General features: G+C 48.7%; 1 protein-coding gene across 1 annotated transcript in view; it reads right to left on the reverse strand.

Annotated features, from left to right (window-relative positions):
• NCOR2 (nuclear receptor corepressor 2) overlaps positions 1–17,175 on the reverse strand; it is a 443,860-nt gene that overhangs the window by 304,549 nt on the left and 122,136 nt on the right. Inside the window, exon 2 of the mRNA XM_038762437.1 lies at positions 626–841. Coding sequence (XP_038618365.1) covers positions 626–730 — 105 coding nt within the window. The 5' untranslated portion in view covers positions 731–841. The remainder of the gene's footprint in view (positions 1–625; positions 842–17,175) is intronic.

Raw genomic sequence — 17,175 nt, forward strand, 5'->3', positions numbered from 1 at the left:
TACAAGAGGAGCAAGGTGATGTAGGAGGGGGCAAGGTGATGGAGTGCTGTAAAGCCAATGGTGAGGAGTCTTTGTTTGATATGGAGATGGATGGGCAACCACTGGAGTTTTTTGAGGAGTAGGGTAACATGTCCTGAACATTTTTGTAAAAAGTGACCCGGGCATCCCCCAAAAAGAGGTATAATGGCCAGAAAGCTGCAAGACCTGGCCCTTGGCAATCAAACCCAGATCACCAGGGAGAGGGAAAAAACTCACAATTGAAGTTTCAGCACTTTAGAACGTTTCCCCTGAAAGATAGGGGTTTTTGGAGGAGAAACCACACGCAGAGAGTGACAAAGGGTGGGGAAAAAAGATGGCAAAGGTGGAGAGAGTGGCCAGAGGCAGAAGATAGTAAGGGGAAGGGCCCATTGACAGTGGGGAGAGGCTTGACTCTGCCTGAGCATTCTGCCCTTCTTGGGCCTTGGGCTCTCCCGCAAGACAAGGGGGCCAACAATCACAGCAGCTTGATAAACATCAACCAAATGTACACTTCCAGAAGCCTCTGCCTAATCAGAGCGGTTCCCCAAGCGGGTACGAGTAGGCCGTGGCATCGGCCCTCGGGGGCATGGCAGAAACATCGGCTTACCGCGTGTGGCCGGGCGATCTGAACTGGGTAGGAAATGGCATGGGGTGGGTAGCGGGGCTCAGTGGCTCTCCAGGTCTGCGCCACAGGCTGGGTAGATCCAGACATGGTGACGGCAGCGCTCGGAACGGTCCTCCCCTTGCCCTAAATCTCCGTCTGCGAGAAGGAAATCCGAGGGGCTCTCCTTGTCATTCGTCTGCCTCCCATATCACTTGGCAACTGCAAGAAAGAGAAAAGAACATTAGCTCGAGGCAACCAGGGCCTGCTTGGCCACCCAGAGCTGCAGCCTGGAGCCCTGCTCCCAATCCACTGCAGAGGACTTCCTCTTTGCATGCCTCAAAAGCATCAACCCCCGCACTGACAGAGCCAAACTCGCCCTGCTCCAGGTCCTCTTCCTCAGCGACAGGATCACGTGGCTCAGTAATGCCATTTTAGAGCTGTGGATACCTGGCAGGGGTTGACCAGCGGTCCCCACCCCTGCCTTCTACAGTTCCACACCTTTCCCCACTGCCACGCCCCGGCAGAGGCCGTCCCAAAATCCAAAACCACACTCCCCGATCCAAGTTCAGCTGCCAGCACCCAAGAACATAGCCCCTGAATGGCTGCTTTCTCTTCCACCTCTTGAGAGATGACTGGGGTGAGGTAGGGAGGGTGAATGGAATTCATTCATTCATTTATTCTATCGTATTTATTGAGCGTTTACTATGTGCAGAGCATTTTACTAAGCGCTTGGGAGAGTACAATATAACACTAAACAGATAGATTCCCTGCCCACAAATAGCTTACAGTTTAGAGGGAAGTCCAGACCCAGAGCAAAGCCCTCATTCCACTAGTTAGTCCTGTACAGCGCTCTGCTAACAGTGGCCAACTTCTCCCTACAAGCTCATCATCCCCACTTCCTGACGGGAAATATCACCTGACATCAGCCCAGGAGTTCAGCCAGGGGCTTAGGGGCCTCCTGGGCTCAACCCTAGGGCTCACATGGGCTCTGGGCAAAGTCTGTCTCCTGTAGCGGGTAAGTCCAGAAGCAGAGGCTGCAGGGATCAGCCAGAGAGGGGAAAGAAAGGCAGGGCAGTGAGGGGATGGAGAGGCCACGGGCTCAGGCCAGGGAGCAGAGGAAGTGGTGAATTTAGGCAAAAGAGGAGGATACAGACCCCCGCCTAGCTAGGATCTCTTCCTTTCCCCCAGTGGATGAGCAAGACCATGTTCCCAGGGCAGGAAACCAACCCCACAAAGGCAGACAGCCCGTTGTTGGGTAGGGACCATCTCTATATGTTGCCAACTTGTACTTCCCAAGCCCTTAGTACAGTGCTCTGCACACAGTAAGTGCTCAATAAATACAATTGAATGAATGAATGAACATAGCCCCAGCACTCTTGTTGGCCTGGTCCCTCGGCAGGTTGCACAGGGACTCGACAAGCCCCTTCTGAATGGCCACAGGAGAATGCTCCCATGAGTGACAACAACATGCCCCAGCTGAGACCGCCTTCTCTCCTAGATTTGGGGGAAAAAAACTGCAGCTTCCTCAGCCTCCTAGGAGCTGGTGATTGGGAAGCAGCATGGCCTAGTGGATAGAGCACAGTCCTGGAAGTCAGAAGAACCTGAGTTCTAATCCTGGCTCTTGTGACCTCAGGCAAGTTACTTCATTTCTCTGTGCCTTGAGTAGCTCAACTGTAAAATGTAGATTAAGACGGTGAACCCCATTTGGGATATGGACTTTGTCCAACCTGGTTACCTTGTATCTACCCTAGTACTTAGAACAGTGCTTGACACAAACATTAAGTAAATACCATCATTATTATTATTGGTTCCCTGAGAAGCGGCGCTAAGGAATCCATCTTCTCTTTCAGCTTGGCAAAGCTGGAAGTGCCTGCTTCCATGCTGACCGGGCCCAAGGTGACCCTCCTAATGATTTGGAGCATTAAACACTGCTGTCCATTCCTCCTGTCTCTGCTGCCACGTCCATCCTTTCTCCAGGTCAAACTGGGAACTCCCGTTCCCAATCTGGACAAAGGGAGCGGCGAACAAACACGCCATCATTTCCTTTCTCTCCCTCAACTCTGAGCAGCAAGTTCAACCTCCTCAGCTCACAGTGAAATAACGGCATCCCCCAGCCCCGCTCCCTCCACTGGCTTCCTGCCCATGGCCCCTTCTTGCCCCAAGAAGAGACACACCACATGGGGGCAAGCCTCAATCACCCCGGGGAGGAGGCGACGACAGCATCAGTGACCTGGGTGGCATTTCCACCTAGAAACCGGCAACTGAGCAAACTGAACGCCAAAGCGGAAGTGTGTGTGTGTGTGTGTGTGTGTGTGCGTGTGCGTGCGTGTGTGTGTGTGTGTGTGTGTGCTCTTTTGAACCACAGACTGACCACAGCTGAGAAACCACTTGGTTATCTGGCACAAGCAGATGAGAAGCAAAGGGAGGATGGGTCCAGGAAGAGGGGCCGGGGCCTGGCTGGCCTTGAGGTGGACGGAGAAGAAGGGGATCGACAAATGGGGTGGGTTTGGGGCTGCCCTACTGGAAGGGACAAGAGGCTGGCATGGTTAGTAACTGCACATCCCTTCCTACCAGAGGACTCTATGTACTGAACACAAAATAGAGCCATCGGAAAGAACCTCAGTTGGTTCCTAGGGGCACCCCCTCCCGTGTTTTTCAAGAGCACGTGCCCCCCCCCCAATCAATGGTCTGTATTAATAATTATGGTATTTGAGTGCTTACTATGTACACAACACTGTACTAAGAACTTGGGAGAGTACAATACAACAGAATTTGCAGACACACTCTCCCTATCCACAATGACCTTACTGAAGTGCACTTCTCTCAGGACTGTCTCCACTTCTTTGGTGTGCCTCTCCTCTCTTCTCTTCCCTGAATGCATTTCTTTGCCCAAGCCCAAGGTCTTTAATCCTTCTTCCCCAGGCTCCTCCCTCTCCTGAAAAGTCAGGAATGAGAAGTTTGTTGGTTCTCTATTTTTTTCCCCCTTTTGTTGCCATTCTCTCTCTCTCTCTCTCTCTCTCTCTCACACACACACACACACACACACACACACACACACACACCCTTCCCCTCCAACACTTACAGTTTACTCTTTGTTTCATTCAACCACAAGACACTCAAGAAAATGGATCTCAGACAGGGTTGGCTGTTCTACTTTCGCCTCAGTAGGTGATGCTTCGTTTCCCATCTTACATGAGGGCTTGGGGACAGTTACAGAATTCCCTTCCTCAGAAGCAATAGTGATGCCTGAGGCTTGACCACAGAAGCCACCCTCTCACACCCAAAGCAGTTTAATAAAAGTTGGCGGGGGGCGAGGGGAGGGCAGATGTGCAGTGGCATAAAGAAGGTTTAAAAGTCTGGAAAGCAAAAGTCAACGGTCCCTGAAATTTCACACCCCACAAGTGGATGTGTGCAAGAGAACTGAGGCTGTGGTTGAGAATTAGCTCTGCAAGTTAGGCCCGTGTAGATGTTGAAGATCTCCTAGCTACATTTCCTCTTCCAGGGGGCAAATGGGCTGCATTTCCAACCATCCGCACAGAGGATACACTCTGACCAACAAAATGGACAAAGCAGAAATATAATCCACTGAAAACTTGAATTGGACTTCAAGCATCTACCATAAAATGAGTTTGGTCAAAATGCTTTTAAGGCAGGAAACAACCCCTCCACCCCCGCAAAAAAGAAAACCCTAAAAATAAAATTTTCGTATCCGTGGCAAAATAGGCTTGCGCAAATGATTTTCGCAATGCCATAGGTTTCAAACAGCTTCTCGCTGCAAAGACAAAAGTTTTTCTGCACAGTAGGGAGTTACCCAAGTTGTTTTCCAATCTGCCAAAGCACTTCGGCAATTACGAAATCTTAATTTCAAATTATGCAACACACCAAAAAAATCAAATTTATCCTTATATGTTTCTCTAATTCCTTTCCCTGATGAAATTCAAACTGAGAATAATAGCAGTTTCGCCCTGAGACTAACCATGTTTGAAGATTCGCTGGTTTTAAAGATCTTCCTAGCCTAGTTCCCACTCATCTAACTCCAAACTAGTCCAAACAGAGAGTGTCCCTAAACTTCCCAAAAGAACATTCACACTGGCCTGTGTACAAAGCCTCAAGCTTTGCGCACAGACTTATTGAAGACACCTCTCCTCAGAGCCTTATTGAAGGCCCCCCTCTCCTTTCCTCTTCTACCACTCCCTTCAGAGTTACTCTGACTCGCTCCCTTTGTTCTTCCCCATTCCCAGCCCCACAGCACTTATGTACATAACTGTAATTTATTTATATTAATGTCTGTCTCCACCCTCCAGACTGAAAGCTCACTGTGGTCAGGGAATGTGTCTGTTGTATCGTACTCTCCCAAGCGTTTAGTACAGTGCTCTGCACACAGTAAGCAAACAATAAATACGACTGAAAGAATGAAAGGACCAGTTTCAGAGGAGCCACTTGATGATGATGATGATATTTCATTCACTCAATTGCATTTGTTAAGTGTTTACTATGTGCCAAACACTGTTCTAAGCACTGGGGTAGATACAAAGTAATCAGGTTGTCCCACATGGGGCTCACATCCCCATTTTACAGATGAGGTAACTGAGGCACAGAGAAGTGAAGTGACTTGCCCAAAGAGTCAGTTGACCTCTTCTAATTCTAGAATGCCTTGCCCCCATCTCCTGCAGAATCCTCCTGCTCTTCTGCAGGTGTTCTGAAGCCTGTTTTTTCCCCCCATTGTGTCTGTTTCACCTATGGGACCTCCAGCTAACTAGTTCTTGGTAACAAGTTTGCTTGACTCAAGGCTCCAAGTTGAGACAGCAATAAGGACTGTGGTATTTGTTAAACCCTGCTTATGTGCTAAGCGCTGGGATAGATGCGATTGGATCAGGCGCAGTCCCTGCTCGATATAGGACTCAGAGTCTAAGCAGGGAGGAGGGGGAGATATTTTAATCCCCACTACAAATGAGGAAACTGAGGTATCCAGAAGCAGTGTGGCCTAGTGGATAGGGTAAGAGTCTGAGAGTCAGAAGGATTGGGTTCTAATCCCGGCTCTGCCACTTACTTGCTGTAAGACCTTGGGCAAGTCACTTAACTTCCCTGTGCTTCAGTTCCTCATCTGTAAAATGGGGATTAAGGTTGGAGCCCTGTGTGGGACAGGGACTCTGTCCAACCCTAATAACTTGTATCTACCCCAGCACTTAGAACAGTGCCTGGCACAAAGTAAGTGCTTAAAAAAAATCACTATTATTATTATTATTATTATTACTTGTCCTAGGCCACACAACAAGTGGTGAAGCTGGGATTAGATCCCAGATCCTCTAACTTCCAGGCCTGTGTTCTTTCCACTGGACCACAAAGCTTGCTATTTGTCTGTCTTTAGTTTTGAATGCTCCCATCTCCCCACACCCCAGGAAAAGGTTGCAAACTTTAATTGAAAAAAAAAAAGCCAAAACACTCACCAAACTATTGCTAGCACACTCCAAGACAGTGTGGTGCTGTGCAGGGGGGAGCAGAGAAAGGGGAAGGAAGCTCCTGATTCCCACAAAAACAGCTTCTTCAGGCCAAGGTCATGGATGGAATTCCAAGAGAAAGCCAGGCAATCTAAGCAACTGAGACCGAGGCTGGCTCAGCTCACTGAAAGTTCAAATAACCAACCCAAATTGTGCTTGGATTTTTCAGAAAGGCAGATGCCAGTACTTCTCAGCTGCCCAAACTATTTTGTGGAACATAGTAATTAGGCTTAAGTTCAAATAAATGGCTGTTCAAATAATTATCACCTTTCTATCACTACCAAAGCTGGTTCTCTGCAAAGATACTGTGGGGGATGAAGGGGAAAGAAGAGACAGACCAACAGACAAGCAGCATGGGTCAGTGGAAAGAGCCCGGGCTTTGGAGTCAGAGGTCATGAGTTCAAATCCTGGCTCTGCCAATTGTCAGCTGCGTGACTTTGGGCAAGTCACTTAACTTCTCTGGGCCTCAGTTCCCTCATCTGTAAAATGGGGATGAAGACTGTGAGCCCCCCGTGGGACAGCCTGATCACCTTGTAGCCTCCGAAGCACTTTGAACAGTGCTTTGCACATAGTAAGCGCTTAATAAATGCCATAAAAAAAAACAAAAAATCAGACACCAACCATGCCAGAGGAAAGCATGCTGCCTTTAATTTCACTCATTTTTTATGATCATCAGGGACCAAATGTTACTTTCAACCCTGAGATGGAGAAAGCCGAGGTCACATGACTTGCGTAGGCTGTGAGGAAGGCCAAAGTGTTTTATACATTTAGGAGTCTTTAGGGTGCTGGGGTAGTACCTCAGAAAGGGAAAACCTGACCCATGGAGACCAAGCCTGCTAACACCACACCACTCTGCTCTTCACTCATTCATTTGACCATATTTATTGAGCACTCTGTGCAGAGCACTGTACTAAGCACTTGGGAGAGTATAACAATAAACAGACACATTCCCTGCTCACAACAAGTTTACAGCCCCAGGAGGCTCATTGGTTCGAAGCCAGTTCCAGAGGTGAGGCGGAAGGAAGCGAAGGAATTTCCTTGGGCCATTAGGTAAGAAGGGACCGCCCACCCTCCTCACCCCTACCCCCACAGGGGTACTGGGAACTACTACAAGCAGCCATTGCTCCATTGCCCCAGGCTTAATCAATCAATCAATCAATCGTATTTATTGAGCGCTTACTATGTGCAGAGCACTGTACTAAGCGCTTGGGAAGTACAAATTGGCATCACATAGAGACATTCCCTACCCAACAGTGGGCTCACAGTCTAAAAGGGGGAGACAGAGAACAGAACCAAACATACCAACAAAATAAAATAAGTAGGATAGAAATGTACAAGTAAAATAAATAAATAAATAAATAGAGTAATAAATATGTACAACCATATATACATATATACAGGTGCTGTGGGGAAGGGAAGGAGGTAAGACGGGGGATGGAGAGGGGGACGAGGGGAGAGGAAAGAAGGGGCTCAGTCTGGGAAGGCCTCCTGGAGGAGGTGAGCTCTCAGCAGGGCCTTGAAGGGAGGAAGAGAGCTAGCTTGGCGGATGGGCAGAGGGAGGGCATTCCAGGCCCGGGGGATGACGTGGGCCGGGGGTCGATGGCGGGACAGGCGAGAGCGAGGTACAGTGAGGAGATTAGTGGTGGAGGAGCGGAGGGTGCGGGCTGGGCAGTAGAAGGAGAGAAGGGAGGTGAGGTAGGAGGGGGCGAGGTGATGGAGAGCCTTGAAGCCCAGGGTGAGGAGTTTCTGCTTGATGCGCAGATTGATCGGTAGCCATTGGAGGTTTTTGAGGAGGGGAGTAATATGTCCAGAGCGTTTCTGGACAAAGATAATCCGGGCCGCAGCATGAAGTATGGATTGAAGTGGAGAGAGACACGAGGATGGGAGATCAGAGAGAAGGCTAGTGCAGTAGTCCAGACGGGATAGGATGAGAGCTTGAATTAGCAGGGTAGCAGTTTGGATGGAGAGGAAAGGGCGGATCTTGGCAATGTTGCGGAGCTGAGACCGGCAGGTTTTGGTGACGGCTTGGATGTGAGGGGTGAATGAGAGAGCGGAGTCGAGGATGACACCAAGGTTGCGGGCTTGTGAGACGGGAAGGATGGTAGTGCCGTCAACAGAGATGGGAAAGTCAGGGAGAGGACAAGGTTTGGGAGGGAAGACAAGGAGCTCAGTCTTCGACATGTTGAGCTTTAGGTGGCGGGCGGACATCCAGATGGAGATGTCCTGAAGGCAGGAGGAGATGCGAGCCTGGAGGGAGGGGGAGAGAGCGGGGGCAGAGATGTAGATCTGGGTGTCATCAGCGTAGAGATGATAGTTGAAGCCGTGGGAGCAAATGAGGTCACCAAGGGAGTGAGTGTAGATTGAGAACAGAAGGGGACCAAGCACTGAACCTTGGGGAACCCCCACAGTAAGAGGATGGGAGGGGGAGGAGGAGCCTGCAAAAGAGACTGAGAAAGAACGACCGGAGAGATAAGAGGAGAACCAGGAGAGGACGGAGTCAGTGAAGCCAAGGTCCGATAACGTGTTGAGGAGAAGGGGGTGGTCCACAGTGTCAAAGGCAGCTGAGAGGTCGAGGAGGATTAGGACAGAGTATGAGCCGTTGGATTTGGCAAGCAGGAGGTCATTGGTGACCTTTGAGAGCGCAGTTTCCATGGAATGAAGGGGACGGAAGCCAGACTGGAGGGGGTCGAGGAGAGAGTTGTTGTTGAGGAATTCTAGGCAGCGCGTGTAGACAACTCGTTCAAGGAGTTTGGAAAGGAATGGTAGGAGGGATATGGGACGATAACTAGAAGGTGAGGTGGGGTCAAGAGAGGGTTTTTTTAGGATGGGAGAGACATGGGCATGTTTGAAGGCAGAGGGGAAGGAACCAGTGGAGAGTGAGCGGTTGAAGATGGAAGTTAAGGAGGGGAGAAGGGATGGAGCGAGAGATTTCATAAGATGAGAGGGAATGGGGTCAGAAGCACAGGTGGCCGGAGTAGCACTTGAGAGGAGGGAGGAGAGTTCCTCTGAGGATACCGCTGGGAAGGATGGGAGAGTAGCAGAGAGTGTTGAGAGCCGGGGGGTTGGAGAAAGGGGGGAAGAGACTTTGGGGAGGTCGGACCTGATGGATTTAATTTTGTTGATGAAGTAGGAGGCCAGATCGTTGGGGGTGAGGGAAGGAGGAGGGGGAGGAACCGGGGGCCTGAGAAGGGAGTTGAATGTACGGAAGTTGAAGGGAGTTGAATGTACGGCTATGCACTGGGCAACCCACCAACTGTAGGGCTCCCTGGCCTCTCTGGTGACTGGCCAACACAGCCTTGCAGAGGTCACCTGGAGTAACCTGAGCCTGCTGCACTATTATTAATCCTCCCTTTGTATCCACCAATCTCAAGTTCTCCTGGACTCATTGAAGAAGATAGCATTTCCTCCCAGGAAAGAACCAAGTCTCTCAAGGAGACAGTGGCACAAAAGAGGCAGAGGAGAATGAAAGACCTGGTGACACCCTTCCAACCCCACCCCTGCCAGCTCCACCTGGAAAGATCCGATTAAGTTACCCCCTTTGTTCCCCTCTTTGTAGCACAGATTTCCAACAAGAAGCACAGATGTGGTCTCAGGCAAAAATTAGTTTTTCAGCTCTCAATTTCAGGAAAATCCTTTCCCCCACCGCCGCAGGGCTGGTGTCGGCTCAGGGTAAAAGACAGTTGCTCAGGGTAAAGGACGGTTGCACGAGGGATCAGAAACGGAAGAACACAACATCGGGTGGCAAGGAGCCAAGCCTGAATTCAAAGAGCAAGTATCTGAGGTCAAGGCGTCCCCAGCCTTCTCCCTCCCTTGACCTATTTATTCTGCAAGACTCAGGACTATCTGCCCAGGATCTCAGTCTCTGTTGGCTAAAGGCTTTTTGGCTAATAATAATAAATCAGTCATGAGAATAAACATTTTCTATGGTATTTTTTAAGCACTTACTATTTGTTGGGCACTAAATTCAGTGCTGGGGTAGATACAAGATACTCAGGTTGGACACTGTCCCTGTCTCCCTTAAGGCTAAAAGTCTTAATCCTCTAGACTGTAAACCTATTGTGGACGGGGAACATGCCTACCAACTCTGTTCCATTGTACTCTACCAAGTGCTTAGTACAGTGCTCTGCACACAGTAAGTGTGATTGATTTTAAGTATGATTGATTTTACAGATAAGGGAACTGAGGCATAGGGAAGTTAAGTGACTTGCCCAAGGTCATACAGCAGACAAGTGGGAGAGGTGGGAATGTGAAACAGCCTAGGTTGACATGCCCAGAGCCTAAAAGAAGTCAGGCACCAGTTTCAGGAGATGGGTACGACTGGACCCATGGGTGGCGATAGTACACTAAAGCGCTTAGTACAGTGCTCTGCACACAGTAAGTGCTCAATAAATACAAATGAATGAATAATATGAGAATCAGATGATAGCCTAATCCATCTCATATTCCCAGCCTCTCCTTTCTACTCTATTCAGCAGCATGGCCTAGTGGCAAGAGCACAGACTTGGGAGTCTGAAGACGTGGGTTCTAAACTTGGCTCTACCACTCATCTGCTGGATGACCTTGGACCAGTCACTTCACTTCTCTGGGCCTCAGTTACCTCATCTGTAGGGTAAGCCCACAACCAGCTGCCTTGTTAATGACTGTGATCCCACAAACAACAACAAGGAAGAGACTGGTAAAGGCACGGACTTACTTGAAGCAGGTGATTGAGGGCCTGTGGGGGCAGAGCATGGAGGAAGGGAGGGCTTTCCCTACCTGTTCTACCCAGTAACAGGCCTGGACCAAACAATGACTACTACATAGAGCCCCAGCTGCAACACCTAAGGCAGATAAAAGGCGGTTGCTTTAAATAATAATAATAATAATAATAATGGCATTTATTAAGCGCTTACTATGTGCAAAGCACTGTTCTAAGCGCTGGGGAGGTTACAAGGTGATCAGGTTGTCCCACGGGGGGCTCACAGTTTTAATCACGCAGCTTAAATCACTCAGGGGGCATCTGGGGGCACACACTGAGGCATACAGAAGGCACAGCGGGAAGCGCCTGCAGTAGGAGAGCAGCAGGAGCGCAGTAATAATAATAATTATTATTATGGCAATTGTTAAGCACTTACTATGTGCAAAGCACTGTTCCAAGCGCTGGGGAGGCTACAAGGTGATCAGGTTGTCCCACGGGGGGCTCACAGTCTTAATCCCCATTTCACAGATGAGGGAACTGAGGCCTGGAGAAGTTAAGTGACTTGCCCAAAGTCACACAGCTGACAATTGGCAGAGCTAAGATTTGAACCCATGACCTCTGACTCCAAAGCTCATGCTCTTTCCACTGAGCCACGCTGCTTCTCTGTACTTGGAAGCAGAAAGAAGAAACTTTGGCAGAACGGGCTCCTTTGACCACAGACTGGTATTGGACCCTGGTGAATAATAATAATGCTGGTATTTGTTAAGCGCTTACTATGTGCAAAGCACTGTTCTAAGCGCTGGGGAGGATACAAGGTGATCACGTTGTCCCACGTGGGGCTCAGCCTTAATCCCCATTTTACAGATGAGGTAACTGAGGCACAGAGAAGTCAAGTGACTTGCCCAAAGTCACAGAGCTGACAAGTGGAAGGGCCAGGATTTGAACCCATGACCCCTGACTCCCAAGCCCGTGCTCTTTCCATTAGACCATGCTGCTTCTCTGGTGGTGAAGTGGAGTGAGTGAGTGTGTGTATGTGTTACTCCCTTGCACGGTGGTAAAACTAAGTAAAACTAAGTAAAAACCTTTACACATTTACCTTGGTGTTCAGAGGTGTCGTCTGGCTTCTACTACGTGTCACTCATGTTTCCCTGGTCCAGGAAGGCCCTGGTTGATATGGACCGAGGGGCTCGTGACAATCCGTAAAATGGGGAATAAGACTTTGAGCCCCATGTGGGGCAGGGAACCTGATGATTACCTTGTATCTACCACAGTGCTTGGAATAGTGCTTGGCACATAGTAAGCGCTTAACAAATATCATAGAGAAGCAGTGTGGCTTAGTGGAAAGAGCACGGGCTTCGGAGTCAGAGACTGTGGGTTCCAATCCCAGCTCTGCCACTTATCAGCTGTGTGACTTTGGGCAAGTCACTTCACTTCTCTGTGCCAGTTACCTCATCTGTAAAATGGAGATGAGGACTGTGAGCCCCACGTGGGACAACTTGATTACCTTGTACCTACCCCAGCGCTTAGAACAGTGCTTGGCACATAGTAAACGCTTAACAAATACCATTATTATTATTAGTAGTAGTAGTAGTATTATCCTGGTCTGGTTTTTGAGGCACTCTGTGCTGGAGAAGGGGGCAGGGCAGGCAGTGGGAATTCTGAGTGTCTGCAGAGACAGAGACAGGCACTTTGGACTCTTGGCTTGGAGTTCTGGAGAGGAGCAGAAAGAGGCGGGGATGTTTGGGAGAGGAAACGGAACTCTAGGGAATGTGGGAGGAGCCAACGCAGATTTGGCGGGCTGAAGAGAATTTCGAAGACCAAGTAATTTCTCAAACATTTTGTGCAGCTGTGCAAACAGGGCCCGTGAATGTGACCTCTCCAAGCCTAGAGCTGAGGGGGTCACCAGCTGGGCCTGGGGCTGTGGTCAAAAGCAGACCAACAGGAAACCGGCTTTAATTAGACTGCCCAGTGGGGAGAGAGCTGCTGCGCAGGCCACCCCATTATGTTCCACTTTTCCACTGCCCCCCTTTTCCAGCCTTTTCAAAAGGAGCTTCAAATCAGTTTCCCGTAGTACAATTCCTTTTAAGGAACTTACTGTTCCTCTCCAAACGAATTTAATGCAATGGATCCTTCTGCATTCAAAGACTGATATCTGTCTTTGGAAGGCCAAATGACTCGATTTAAATTAGTATATTCTGGACACATCATCAGGATGACTAATTCTCTGAAGAAGTCACTAATGCTAGGAAAAGTCCAGGGAAAATGTGGAAGAGGCAGACTAGCAGCTAAATGGATAGAAACCACAAGGACGATAATGAAATAACCATGAGTAAGGTTATAGATTATAGCAGAAGCACCGTGGCTTAGTGGGTAGAGCACGAGCCTGGGAGTCAGAAGGTCATGGGTTCTAATCCCGGCTCCGCCACTTGTCTGCCGTGTGACTGTGGGCAAGTCATTTCACTTCTCTGTGCCTTAGTTCTGTACTTAGCTTGTACTTCCCAAGCACTTTGTACTTCCCAAGCGCTTAGTACAGTGCTCTGCACATAGTAAGCGCTCAATAAATACGATTGATTGATTGATTGATTAGTTGCCTTATCTGTAAAATGGGGATTCAGACTGTGAGCCCCTCATGGGACAGGGACTGTGTCCAACCTGATTAACCTGTATCCATTCCAGCGCTTAGTACAGTGCCTGCCACAAAGTAAGTGCTTATCAAATACCATCATCATTATTATTATTAGAAGATAGGACGTTATGGAGAAAATACATCCACAGAGTCGCTATGAATTGGAAACGACTCGACAGCATCTGTCAAGGGAGTAGTCAACAGAGCCCCTAGATTATTTGGGCAGCCTGGAAGCCGGGAACTGGGCCAGATGATCTTGAGGACTAGAGCAGCTTTGGGGTGCACAAAACTTATCAATCTTAAAGCCATTCTGACATCTTCCCCTTTCTCCGGAGAGAAGTCCGAGACGGGGCCAGGGGGCTACGTGAGCTAGTAACTGTTCAGAGCAGTTCTGAGAAATAATTAAACTGTTCTGAGCTGTGAGGGGCACTGCACCGGCCCCAGCGAGGCCCAGAGGACAGACAGGATTCACTAAGTGCTTGGCAAGCAACAGTGAAGGGACTTCCTTGGGGGAACCTGAGCCTCGCTATTGCTGAGGCTCGGGGTGACTGCCACCTGCCACCGAACATCTGGGTTTCCTCTATACCGCATTCCTCCTCTAGGTTTTCCAGATTCCCCATCTGGAGGAAGGAGATGAAGGCTGTGTTCACAACCTGCCACAAGCGAGAGAAGAGAATGAATTCCAGGGACATAGCATCACAAGAACCCTCCATCTGGATTCCCAGATTTGATCTGGGTCTCGGGAGAGCCAGGAATTTTCTGGGGCTGAGATTTTTTCTTTAAAGAAAAAAAAGAATTTTTGTACGGAGAGAAATGCTTAAAATGCACTGCTGAGTGTTTAGACCAATTTACCAAGTTTATGATGAAATGATAATAGATCTGTCTATTCAACACGTGTTGGAAATTTTCTTGGAACAAATCTACACTGACACTGATATTTGTGTAGTGCTAGGAAAGACTCTGAATTAATAATCAAACTGTCAGAAGGCAAACCCCAAGCTGAATTCACAGTTAACAAACAAACAAGTTTTAGGGAATCCTTAGAATACTTGCAAAAGAGAGAAATTTATTTGGGGCTGGAAATGAGCATTAAAATGAACAACAACTGTGGAATTTGTTAGGCGCTTACTATATGCCAAGCACTGTACTAAGCCCTGGGGTAGATACAAAATAATCAGGTTGGTCACACTCCCTGTCCCACATGGGGCTCACAGTCTAAGTGGGAGGGAGAACAGTATTGAATTTCCATTTTGCAGGTGCGGAAACTGAGGCACTGAGAAGGTAAGTGCCCATGGTCACGGAACAGCAAATGGAGGAGCCGGGACTAGAACACAGGTCCTCTGGTTTCCAGGCCTGTGCTTGCTCCCCCAGGCCATACTGCTTTTTCAATGCCCAGGTTTTAAGTGGCAAATCAATCATATTTACTGAGTACTTACTATAATAATAATAATGGCACTTATTAAGCACTTACTATGTGCAAAGCACTGCAGGGCACTGCACTGAGCGCTTTGGAGAGTACAACACAACAACGTAACAGGCACATTCCCTACCCAGAATGAGCTCACAGTCTAGAGGACAAGCTCATAGTCTCCTTTTCCAGGTTCTGCACTCAGAACAAACCTGGTCAAGGGATGAGGCTGAGGATAGCAGTGTCCGAAGTCAGACCACTGCTGGGCCTTCAGCAAGTCACATCACTTTCTGTCAATCTCACCAGAGCACCAAACTAACCAGAAGAAATCTTTGCTGGAAGGCAGTGAGGCTCTGAAAAGAGAGAGCACGAGATCCTGGACCCTAGTCCATCTCTGACCAACCAGAAGCCTTTCTGCAAGTCACTTACTTTCTTGGGGCCTCCATTTCTCCAACTGGGCCAAAGTGTGTATGGACTGATGAAATGTGAATGAAGTCAAACACAGTTCACAGTTAAAAAGGCGCTCCGGAAATAAAAACACTGATGGAAGGTGAAAAATTCTGATCAAATTTTCAGTCACAAAGGTGCTTCCAAAATCCATTAGAAATGCACCTCGTGAAATAATTGAGGATGTGGACCAATCTTCCAACAATAGTTTCCCACACTACCCTCCTTCCCAGAGACACTGAGGTAGAAAGTAAAAACAGCAACTTTGACTACTGTGGCGAAAGTTAACGCTGAGGATACGTCTTCTCCGTGAGTCAGGAGGCCCAAGTCGGGCCCAGCAGAGAGGGAACGTATCCTCACTGCCCAGGAACCACACTGGACAGAATGGAGATAGACCCAGCCCCAGTAACTTTGTTGAACTCTCAAGTCCAAGCTTTGCTTGCTGACTGACCTCATTCCATCCGCCCCCATCTCAACACGCTCTCTGCACTGGAAATTCCCCAGGTGGTGGATCAGCGCTAGCTGTCTTAGGTCATCAGATTTCAAACTTGGTGAGTAAAGAAGAAAACATCTGCTTGGTTGGTAGGCACACTAACAGGCAACTGTTTAAGAGACCGTTCCATCTTCAAAACCCTATTAAAATCATATCTCCTCAAGGAAGCCTTCCCTGACCTACCTCTCACCTCATTTTATTCTCCCTCCTTTCTGCACTGCCTATGCATTTGGGTTTGAACCCCTTAAGCACTTGGGTACTATCCCCACTGGCACTCCCATAGTCCTTATGGACAAGTCCTTATACTCTAGGTGCCTCTATAGTCAACCTCCTAGCCCAAGAGAAGAAAAGCAGCTGCCCCTCAAACCAATCAACTACCATCTCTTGAACACCGCTGTGAGGAGCAGCATGGTCTAGTGGAAAGCGGGAGCCACAAGACCAAAGTTCTAGACCCGACTTGGCCACTTGACAGCTTTCTGACCTTGAGCAAGTCACTTTATGCCTCAGTTTCAATCATATTTATTGAGTACTTACTGTGTGGCAAAGCACTGTACTAAGCGCTTAGGAGAGTACAACATAAGTCGGTAGACACTGGATTACTGCATCAGCCTCGTCTCTAATCTCCCATCCTCCTGTCTCTCCCCACTTCAACCTATATTTCACGCTGCTGTCTGGATCATCTTTGTGCAGAAACGCTCTGGGCATGTTACTCCCCTCCTCAAAAATCTCCAGTGGCTACCAGTCAACCTACGCATCAGGCAAAAACTCCTCACTCTCAGCTTCCAGGCTCTCCATCACCTTGCACCCTCCTACCTCACCGCCCTTCTTTCTTTCTACAGCCCAACCCGCACCCTCCACTCCTCTGCCGCTAACCTCCTCACTGTCCCTCGTTCTCACCTGTCCTGCCATCGACCCCCGGCCCACATCCTCCCCCTGGCCTGGAATGCCCTCCCTCCGCACATCCGCCAAGCTAGCTCTCTTCCTCCTTTCAAATCCCTACTGAGAGCTCACCTCCTCCAGGAGGAGGCCTTCCCAGACTGAGCCCCCTCCTTCCTCTCCCCGTCCCCATCCCCCCCGCCCTACCTCCTTCCCCTCCCCACAGCACCTGCATATATGTTTGTACAGGTTTATTACTCTATTTTACTTGTACATATTTACTATTCTATTTATTTTATTTTGTTAATATATTTTGTTTTGTTGTCTGTCTCCCCCTTTTAGACTGTGAGCCCGTTGTTGGGTAGGGACCATCTCTATATGTTGCCAATTTGTACTTCCCAAGCACTTAGTACAGTGCTCTGCACACAATAAGCGCTCAATACGATTCAATGAATGAATGTTCCCTGCCTACAATGAGTTTACACTCTAGAGATACCTGTTCTCCCTCCCTCTCAAACTGTGTACCC

This window comes from Tachyglossus aculeatus, chromosome 21, assembly GCF_015852505.1.
Source record: "Tachyglossus aculeatus isolate mTacAcu1 chromosome 21, mTacAcu1.pri, whole genome shotgun sequence".
NCBI classification, from domain to species: domain Eukaryota; kingdom Metazoa; phylum Chordata; class Mammalia; order Monotremata; family Tachyglossidae; genus Tachyglossus; species Tachyglossus aculeatus.